The sequence below is a fragment of the Hemicordylus capensis genome, chromosome 1, assembly GCF_027244095.1.
Source record: "Hemicordylus capensis ecotype Gifberg chromosome 1, rHemCap1.1.pri, whole genome shotgun sequence".
NCBI lineage: Eukaryota > Metazoa > Chordata > Lepidosauria > Squamata > Cordylidae > Hemicordylus > Hemicordylus capensis.
Genome location: NC_069657.1, coordinates 140,799,632 through 140,810,012, shown reverse-complemented (window position 1 = coordinate 140,810,012; position 10,381 = coordinate 140,799,632). Strand labels below are relative to the sequence as shown.

General features: G+C 44.1%; 1 protein-coding gene across 4 annotated transcripts; it reads left to right on the top strand.

Annotated features, from left to right (window-relative positions):
* The first annotated feature begins 5,983 nt into the window (after window positions 1–5,983).
* Window positions 5,984–10,243, top strand: TMEM216 (transmembrane protein 216). 4 transcript variants are annotated; one of them, XM_053286063.1, is made up of 6 exons: window positions 5,988–6,085; window positions 6,225–6,554; window positions 7,714–7,815; window positions 8,170–8,262; window positions 8,924–9,125; window positions 9,685–10,243. In XM_053286063.1, exons 2-6 carry the CDS (start codon window positions 6,545–6,547, stop codon window positions 9,698–9,700), a joined length of 423 nt encoding a protein of 140 aa, XP_053142038.1. In that variant the 5' UTR covers window positions 5,988–6,085; window positions 6,225–6,544; the 3' UTR covers window positions 9,701–10,243. The 4 variants fall into 4 exon arrangements, with proteins under 4 accessions (XP_053142036.1, XP_053142038.1, XP_053142037.1 ...); XM_053286061.1 differs by lacking the exon at window positions 6,225–6,554 and having other exon boundaries at window positions 5,984–6,085; XM_053286062.1 differs by lacking the exon at window positions 5,988–6,085 and having other exon boundaries at window positions 6,092–6,554.
* Window positions 10,244–10,381: the final 138 nt, after the last annotated feature.

The window sequence follows — 10,381 nt, the reverse complement described above, 5'->3', positions numbered from 1 at the left end:
TAAATGCATTATTTCATTTAGTTGGGCTTGAGGGCGGTTTATCTTAAAGCAAAGTTCATTACAATGAGGAATTGACAAACTTTTCAAAGATGTTTTTTCTTAAAATGCAACACACAGGAATTCTTGGACTCTAAAATGTGAGAAAGAAGCTTTCTTGATGTGAGATAGTTTAGGTGGTCAAATGCATTGAATGAGGAATGCCAAGCTCTCTATCAACAATGTAATCTATTAAATTGTTATGCTAAGGGCTTTTGATAGGTGACCATGGGTTGCTTTTCAAGAAAGAAGATGGGTGTGAGTCCTATGCCAAGGATCTGGCTGGCTGAAAACAAAGAAAACCCAGCACTGAACCTCTCCTTTCTGAAGCAGGTGACTGTTTAGGAGCTCCTTGTAGCTTCTGTATATAAAACCCCTTTTGTTGAATCTGAGTGGAAAAAGCAGCTTGCCTGTTGAAGCTCTCTTAACTGAGTCAGGGGGAAACGCCACAGTGGACTCTAGCCAGAGGCGTATCTAGGGAAAATAGCGCCTAGGGCAAGCACTGAAATTGCGCCCCCTGTCCAAACATCTGACACCCATCTTTCAGATAGCTTTACTATAAAATCAGCTCAAAAATGCAAGTCAAGCTCGTTAATCTTTTAATATTTCAAAAACTATTTAGCAGTGGATGTAGCCAGACCAAAAAATGCTGGAAAACTACAAATTTCAGTATGCTGCGGCTCATGAAATACCCAAATACTATGTGGAGGTGTACTTGGGAAACTAAACAGAAGTGCCTGTCTAATTTTCTACTATGCATTGTAGGCATCACTATTACATAAGTTTAAAAAAATAAATGGAGAATTTGACTTTCCCCAGATACTCTGAAAATAATTAAAGGATATGCAGAGTAAACTGTGTCACTGCTTGGAATATATTCTAGTATTTCAGAAAGACAGTTAAAATGAGAGAAAGAGAGTAAGAAACTCCCAATGGGCCTTAATACTAAGGATTTCACACTGATTCAAAGACTCCTCATTAATAGCCATGTTATTAAGACATTGCATTTAACTCACTTATCACAAGAAGCAAAGTAAGAGCAAATGAATACAATCCTAGCTCATAAGCTTCAGCTCAGTATTCACAAGCTCTGATTCTCTGTACATAGTGTCATTCTGAATATGTGTACAGTGACTTATATTATATTAGATTTTTTTTTAAAAAAAAATTACTTGTAGCCCCTTCAGGGGGCTTCCTAAAAGCTGTAGGGGGTCTGCAAAGGTTCACCATCCCCCCACTGGCCTCTAGGGCCTCGCAGGGACCATTTGAACATGTGCGGTGGCCATTAAAAAATTTTTTTTTTTTTTTAAAAATGGCCGCTGAAAACAAAATGGCCTCCATGCATGCTCAAATGGCCTCTGCAAGGCCTGGCATGGCCTAGGGCCTCACAGAGGCCATTTGAGCATGCACAGTAGCCATTTTGTTTTGGGCAGCCATTTTAATTTTTTTTAAAAATGGCGCCCCCCCCTTAAGTGGCGCCCAGGGCACGTACCCTACCTGCCCTACCCTAGATATGCCCCTGACTCTAGCAACCAATAATAGCAGGGCCATAGATTGAGAGACAGGAAGGGAGGGCACAAGATGGAAAAGCCAAAGCCACCACATAGAAAAGAGGTACTGCTTGCTGAGGAAAGCAGAGGTCGAAAGCAAGGATGTCACCTGCCACAGCAGCAATTGAGAAACATAAGGCATATCCAGGCAAATAGAAATGGGTGCCTTTTCTCAGCATCCAGGTGGACAAAAAGGAAAAGTCTTTTTTCATCTCTGAGGGAAACGCAAATAAAGTTGCGCATGCACACACACCCATCCCCTGGTTTATTTCAGGCATTCTTGACTTGCATGGAGTAAGAAAAGATTAAGACAATGGGTTACCAAAAAGATGGGAAGCTTTGCTGATATAAAGAAGGGATGTGCACGGAACCGATGGGGAAGATACCATTTTAAGGGAGGGGGGTGCTGTTTTCCCCTCCCGCCGCGTTTCCCTCTCCCGCCGCGTTTCCCTCTCCCGCCGCTGCACTTTAAAAGGGTCCGGTGGGGCAGCAGTATACCTCCCTGCTGCCTCGTCAGATCAGAAGTACCCAACGTGCAATGCTACCACCCTGCCAGACCCTTTTAAAGTGCAGTGCCAGTGGGGGAAACGTGTGGGGGGGGTAAGAGCACCCACCCACCCTTAAAAGGTATTCCCTCCTGCCTCCAAACCAGCTGAACCACAGGTTGATTGGAGGTCTGTAAAAGGGTCTCTGAACAGTTTCGTGAACATCCCTAATATAATGAACTAGGTGTGACCTGTCATTGGCTGGATAAAGCCATTTTGCGTAGATTAGTTACATACAAGTTCAATAAATTAAAGATTTCATATAATGTTGTATTAATGTGCTGGGGGAAAGGAAATAATTGGTTTGGGGTGGTATAGAAATGTGATTGGTTTGGGGCGGTATAGAGATGCATAAAATAAAAAAATAAAATAAAATAATAAAGTAAAATAACAGTTTGAAATTTGTAGGATTTCAACTTCAAAATAATTTTATTACCTAATTACCATACATGTTAAATTTGAATCTGAGAAAGATCTGCTTCACTCGGGCATGATGTCTTTGGATTATTTAACTGATTATGAGTGTGAGAAATGACAGTTAAATTCTGAGGATTATGTTCAGAATTTCTGCTACAAAATACAAAAATAAAATTTAACCCTTCTACACTGGAAATTACATATCCCAGTGTAAAAATTAGCTCATTCAGCTAATTCCAGTGGCAGGATTGTGCATGCAGAATTTGCTCTCTGTAGGTAGCTGGAAGGTGATTTTTTTCACACAAACATACCCACACACAAACTCTTCAAGATATATAATGGATACCGCCTTTCCCTTTTGCTTCTGTTCTCTGTCTTATAAAGGGCATGTGTGTCTTAGCAATGGGGTTGGAGCCGTGTAACTGGTGGTTTTTTAAAAAAACCAAGCTCTTACATAAAACCCTTTTTCTAATGCACCAAATGGAAACTTTGCCACTAGGGGGCCTTGTGAACAAGAGAGGTGCTGACTGTTATTGGTTTTAGTGCGAAATCTACCTTAAACTGATATTTTGAAGCCAAAATATATAGAAAAACTCAGTGAGTGGGGCAAGATAGCAACTCCTGGCAAGTTTTGTGTGGTTACTGTCCTCTAAACATGCCCCCCAAACACTGCTCCACATTTCCAAGAGGTATGCGAACACCACCCCGTTTACTAACTTGAACTTAGCATTGGGTTGCTTCAGACAATACCAGCACATGTGAAGTAAGAGAGGGTGCACTGAGAGCATGCCCATTGGCATGCCTTCCACAGAGTAAGCCCTGGTGTCAGGGGTGTAGCTATAATTGAGCAGGTGGGTTCAAAGCACCTGCCCCCCCCAGCTCCTACCCTTGCCTATTGTCTTATCTCCCTCACTCTGAGGGGCCACCAGGGAGAGGGGCAAACACGGTCCCCCTCTCCCCTAGCTATGCCCCTGCCTGGTGTGCATCCCTTGATTGCATGTAGGGACCATTCATCTGAATGGCCCATAGAGGTCATTCAGATAAGCAGCCCACACACATGATTAAGGGACATACTGGCAGGGTACTGCTTGGATATCTGTGATGGGATGTCCCAATGGGCGCACTCTTGGTGCACTGTGCTCCCCTCTTTCTTTAGGTGTTCTGTGGACATTATTGTTTGAACCAGCCCACTGTTATTCAAAAATAATTTAAAGATGCAGTGTCTGATGTCCTAGCGAAATGCTTGAGGAAGGATGTTGCATTGGCACCGTGGTTCCCAACCTGGGGACCTCCAGATGTTGCTGAACAATAAATTGTAGCTTGGGCTGATGGGAATTGCAGTTCAGCAACATCTAGAGGCCCCCAGGTTGGGAACCTCTGTGACTAGCACAAAGCTGTTGTGCCAGCCACTTGTGTGAAGTCTGGAGCTTGCATCCCAGAGCATGCTTGCACAACAGTATGTAACTGTGGCATGGCTCATTGGATTTAAAGGGAACTATTAAGCAACTGCAGAAATCCCTGGGTTGGTTTTTTTGTGAAACTATGAGATCTTTTTGCACTAGCACAACTTTGCTTGTTAAGCAAGTGCTTCATTAGGATGTCAGCCAGTGCTTCCTGCTGAGAGGATAGATGACTCTTTTTGTCAAATGGATTTAAACACACTGTGCCTCTGAGCAAATTGCTAAGCTTTAAAGAACAGATGAGGGCAATTATTTATGCTATGCATAGACACCAGTGTGGCAGTGAGGGTAAAATGCTAGACTAGAACTGGGGAGACCTGGTTTATCTTTACTCAGCCTGTCAGTACATCTCTGCCTATCCTACCTCACAGGTTTGTTGTGAGAATACCACTGAGGTTTTGTTCCTAGAGTTAATTGTGCAAGTTTATTTCAGCATGTTTGCAAATAATGCTTCTTGTAACACTCAGTTTGCAGCACCTTAATAACTGTCAGAGTTATAAACATGAGCATTTACTTATTTTTGTTTTTTATTACATTTTTTATTCCAGCTTCCAAGGAGCTTCAGGCCCACATTTTTAATGCCTCCCCCCTCCATTTTATCCTCACAACAATCCTGTATATAGCACAAATTATTTTCCCTTTTTTGTTTGGATCATAGCAATTTTGCCCAGAGGTACTATGCATTTAAATCCTTTTGATTTAAAAAAAAAAAATCAGCAATGGTAGTATGTGATTGGGATGGATTTCCCATTGAAACGGGTGGGAATCAGGGCCTCTTTTTTCCAGGAAGACCTCCTGTTGGAGATGCCTCAATTTAGGTACACATAATGGTATGTATTTGAATGTTACTTTCTGGTGGTTTGTGCACCTGGCATTTTCTTATGGTGGTAGATTTTTATTTTCTAAATATAAGAAAAGAGCCATGATTGTCTCTAACTTAGAGACCCTGGTGCAGCCTGAGATCAGTGCCTAAAACACTACTAGAGAGCTCCAGATCTGGCCCAGAGTCACCATCAATCTCAGTTGAAAGTAAGCCCGCAGATGTTAGTGGCTTGATATGGTGAAATACACTAGGGAATGAAAACCTTCAGCTAGAGTTGGCAATCCAAAGCACCCCATGGCGTCAATCCACATGTCTGCTTACCCTGCTTAAAGCTGAAGACTTTGAATTGCAGACTTACACCGTGTCCAACAACTATCGCCATCCCCCCTCATTTTTTTTAGCCTACATTCCAGTATGCTTATGACATCACCTGCCATTCTGTGTGTGTCTCTCCCCCCCCACCATCAATTTTGCAACACCTGGACCAATATGAACCAAATTGGGTACAGTTGTAGGGACACCTCAGTGGTGTTGTGATGATGTCATACACCCCCAATTCAAGATAGCAGACATGTGAACATTTGAGATCCAAGTGGGCTAACTGATTAGAACCAAATGTGCTAAACCAAATTTGCTACAGCTGTAGGGACCCATAGGGATGCCCCAATGGCACAATTTGTGATGATGTCATTCACCACGATTCAAGATGGTGGCCGTGTGAACTTTTGAGGAGTATGTGCCTCAAATTGGTTGAGGACAATTTGAACCAAATTTGGTACAGTTGTAGTGAGTGACAGACAGGGACATCTCAATGGTGTAGTGTGTAATAATCCACCCTGATTCAAGACGGCGGACACATGCACGTTTGAGGCACAAGAGAGCTAACTTAAGGACCTCGATTTGAACCAAATTTAGTCCAGTTGTAGAGACAGTGAAAAGAAAGTAGAGGAAGAATTCTGAAACATTCGAAAGTTTGCTTAAGATTTTGCGTCATTTGGGTTGGTCCTCGTAACAAATTCTCAGTGCAAATCACTGAGCACAGAAAATGCTCGGGACAGAGCAGCGGCTGCATTCCGCGGCCCATTTCGTGGTAGTGCCGGAAGTTTAGGCTACGTGAGATTCGCAGCTAGAATACAAAAGTCTTCCTAGGCTAGGCTCCTAGGCTTTGCCCTCTTCGCTTCCGGGTCGTGAGCTTTGCCGGAAGTGAGTGCTCTGCATAGCGGTTTCCATGGAGATGGAAGATGGCACCTCGGAGTAAGTGGGGGGCTTGGAACGTTGCAGGCCGCGGGGGGCTCCCGTCATTGCGAGGTCATGTGATCGAACTGAACGCCCTGGGTTGGGGTCCGCCGGTGCCTGCCACCAGGCTCCGGACTCCCGCCTTTCTTCTCTCTAGGACACCCCGAGAGGGAGCAGGCGCTCGAGATGGCACGGTGGAGTCAACGTGGCAGCGCTAAACGCCTCGTGCGGGTCGCCTGGCGCTGAAATCCGCCCCCCCCCCGCGCCCATTTCCATCCACTTAATGGGATCGCCGGGCTCTTTTGCAGGGAGCGGGGTACACTCGGAATAGCTTCATGCGGACAATCCTCGACCTGAAATCACAGTCAGCGTGTCAGATAGCTGGGGGGTTTAATCTGGGATTCTTCGTGTTGGGATTTTAATCTCCGCTACTGAGAATGATCCTAATTTGAGAAATTATCGCTGCTCACAGTTCGTATGGAATCCAGTTATGTGATCTTGTGTGTGTGGTCTATATCTGATGAAGGGGGTTAGCCTACATGCCTCCTCGAGTGTAAGGAAAGCAAAACAGAGAAAGGAGATTTGCCTGGCAACCTTCCTAAGGCATGAGTAAAGTTGCGCCTCCTGATGACTGACCACAGAGCCCTGCGGTTGTCTTTGGTAGAATACAGGAGCGGTTTACCATTGCCATCTCTCGTGCAGTATGAGATGATGCCTCTTTCAGCATCTTCCTATATCGCTGCTGCCCAGTATAGGTCTTTCCCATAGTCTGGGAAATAAATCAGTGAGGATTTGAACTGGCAACCTCTTGCTCGCTAGGCAAGTTACTTCCCCACTGTATGAGAGTTGGAGTCTTATTTGCACAAGTGTGTAAGCAAGAGAGGCATGTGTTTTCAGCACTATCCAATCACATACACATCTAGGTTGAAAAAGCAATAGGAGGTGCATATGCTTCCATCAAGAACCATTAACGACAAGCGACCCTTCTTTTATAAATTTTCCTGTTAGAACTCAGAATTGAACGGATACTGCCCTTCTGCTGCTTGAATACTCTGTGTATGATACAATGACTTTTAAAAAATTAATATAGCATCGCAGAAAGGTTTGCTTTGTCCCATTTTGAGAGAAGATGAGAAATGCTTGCATTACGAGAAGCCTGGCCCTTTTAAAATGCCCTCCTTAGGTACTATTTTTAGAAAGCTACAGAAAAGTCATGATTTGAATAAAATGGGGGAGGGGGGTTTCCAGTGTGGAGCATGAAGATTCCATTAGGGCTCCCTACCTCTTCCCCCGCCCCCCAATTTGAGCACTAAATAAGAGTGGAACAAAGAAAGAATGCCCCATATATATTGACGTGATGATTCTTTTTTATTTAGCGGGGGGAGAGTAACTGGCCCTATCCACCCCCAGCACAGTACCTCCAGTGACTGTTGCTGGTGTCTATCTGATGTTTCTTTTAGACTGTGAGCTCTTTGGAGACAGGGATCCATCTTATTTATTTCTCTCTGTAAACCGCTCTGAGCCATTTTTGGAAGAGTGGTATAGAAATTGAATAAATAATCTCTCTCTCTCTCTCTCCATATATATATATATATATATAGTCAAGTTTATGTATCTATATCTGTAGCTCTGGTTGCATCCCACAGATCGCCACCTCTCATCTACTCCTTTGGAGATTCTGCTGTTCCTGAACGGCTGGTATTATGCTACATATTTCTTGTTGGAGATTTTCATATTTGTCTATAAGGGTGAGTTTTTCTTAGCTACAGTTTCAGGCTGGTAGGTGGGTGGGTGTGGCATTTTTGGGTGCAACCTCTCTGCAGCATCCCCCCCCTTGTAATTTACCTTGTGACTCTCACCTGAGGAAAGTGACAAGTAGAATAGGGGGAAATGCATATGTTCTTATTCATTCCATCCTTCTGTTGACTGCTTCAGGGCTAAAGGGCTTTCCAAAATCATCCTTGTCCCACTGTTTAAGTTTGTTTGATGCATTCATTGTTATTGCTATGGAACACTCTCCTTTTCCAAAGAAGACAGTGTGGGGATGATGCATCTGGGTTTGCTTTTCTCTTGATATATATGGCTATTTATGTACCACCTAGGACTGCTGTTGCCATATCCCTCTGCCAATCTGGCTTTGGACCTGGTTATGCTTTTCCTCTACCTTGGTATTGAAGTCACCAGGATATTCTTTGGTGAGTATCTAAGCATAAACGATGCCCCTGGTACGTGATTCATCTGTCACATCTTTGACAACTTTTAAATTGACAAGCCACCTCTCACATAGCAGCAATAACATCATTAATATACTGCTTTTCAAGAAATAGTTCCAAAGCACTTTACATAGAGAAATAACAAATTCATAAATAAGATGGCTCCCTGTCCCCAAAGGGCTCACAATCTAAAAAGATACATAAGATAGACACCAGCAACAGTCACTGGGGGTACTGTGCTGGGGGTGGATAGGGCTAGTTACTCTCCCCCTGCTAAATAAAGAGGATTGCCATGTTTACTAGGTAATTGTTAGATAAATTCTGCTTCCACCACAGCAATGTATTGGTGGGTATCTGAGTATGGCTGTTGATCAGACTATAAATATGATTGCTGCTGACAGCCACTTTATCCAGGCCTTGCTGTTCTTAAGGATGCAAATGAATTGGTGATGTGGAACTGATCTAATCTGGCTGCCCCTCATGACTGGGGAGCAAGTTCGAACACCACTGTGAAAAACTAAAACCCCATTCCCTGTTCCTAAGAGGCACAACACTTCCCATCCTGCCCTCAGACCCCCAAAGTGTATGGCTTTTGTGCTGAAGGGGACTAAGTGGCTTGCTTATTGCTGTGTGCATGTGGCAGGGACAAAAGGAAATCTCTGTCAGCGGAAAGTACCACTCTCCATCAGCCTGGCACTGACCTTTCCAGCAGCAGTGATGGCAGCCTATTACCTGCTACTGCAGACCTATGCTCTGCGCCTGGAAGCCATCCTCAATGCTATCCTACTGCTCTTCTATGCTGTTGAGCTGTTGCTGGGTATTCTCACCCTGGCCGCCTTCTCCAGGTACTTGCCTTGTCTATCTTGTTGATATTTAAGAAGATAATTTCTTTGTGTGCATTGGCTTTTAAAAACTTTTAAAATGGCAACCATGGCTGGCTTCCTTTCCCCATAGAGTTGAGAAGCATGAGAAATAGGAGCGCTTCCCCCACTCAGTAGCTGGGAGAGGTGACAGGATCAAACCAATGGAGGGATGAGACCATTAGTATGGGGAAACAAGGTGGGGGGAACAACTGAAGTAATGTAGCCAGTTTTACAAAACTGCAACAGCAAGAGGGGGAAGAAAAAATACTGATGGCAGGAGGAGGAATGAATGAAGACTTTGAACTCCTGAGTACTTTTCTTAGCTTTGTTATAACCATATAGGGCTGCAGTTTTCTCCTTGGTTTGTAAAGTGTCTGCCAGCCACGAGGTGACTTGTTATATCTGTGCCTGTCAGATTCTTCTGAAGCAGAGGACCAGTGGCCTAAGAGCATCCTAGTCCTGCCTGCTTTGGGGGAAGACACAGAGCTGTTTCAAACTGCTAGTGCTAACCATCTGATCTCACCCTTTTTATTTTCTGCAGTTTGGACTCCTACTGAACTGCAAATTGACCAAGCTTGTACTGCATGGAACAGTATATTCTTAACCCAGAAAGAGGCTGCATGAACCTTCCGTTGCTATGGCTGGCTGTAGCTGAGCCCAGATGAGGCTTGGGATCCAGTTTCTTGGGGAAGCTGGAAGGAGACAGAACCACATTCCAGCAGGAGGCTATCAGCAGGAGTTTCAGCCTCACCCTTACAGTCCTGGAGAATGGTTTGAACTTTGACTCCTGCAAGCCAAGAGATGGTGGGCCAGTGGATTCCTCCCAACCAGTTGATTTTGTCAGTGAGTGCTGTGTACTTTAAATTTTTTGATGTGGGACTTGGTGTCTCCAGCATGTATGCAGTGACTCTTATAGGGCCATCCCTAACCAGCCCTTCCTAACTACATGTGGCCTCCTGTACGATACCCCTGAGGGTGATGAGGAACAGGGGCAGTAGGTTTCACACCCCTTTCCCAACTCAGTGTTACTGTGTATGGTGGTGATTTGTGGCACTTGGTTTTCTACTTCATCCTTGAAATAAATATTTATTTTTCAACTATTTCTTGCCCTGGGAAATTTATCTTGCCCAGGTATGCTAGAGAACTGTAGCACTTTCAGAAAGCTGAACGACTGAGCCTGCCCCTATATGGTATCTTTTAAAGGTACACCTGTTAGCGTACTGAGCCTTTTCTAGTGA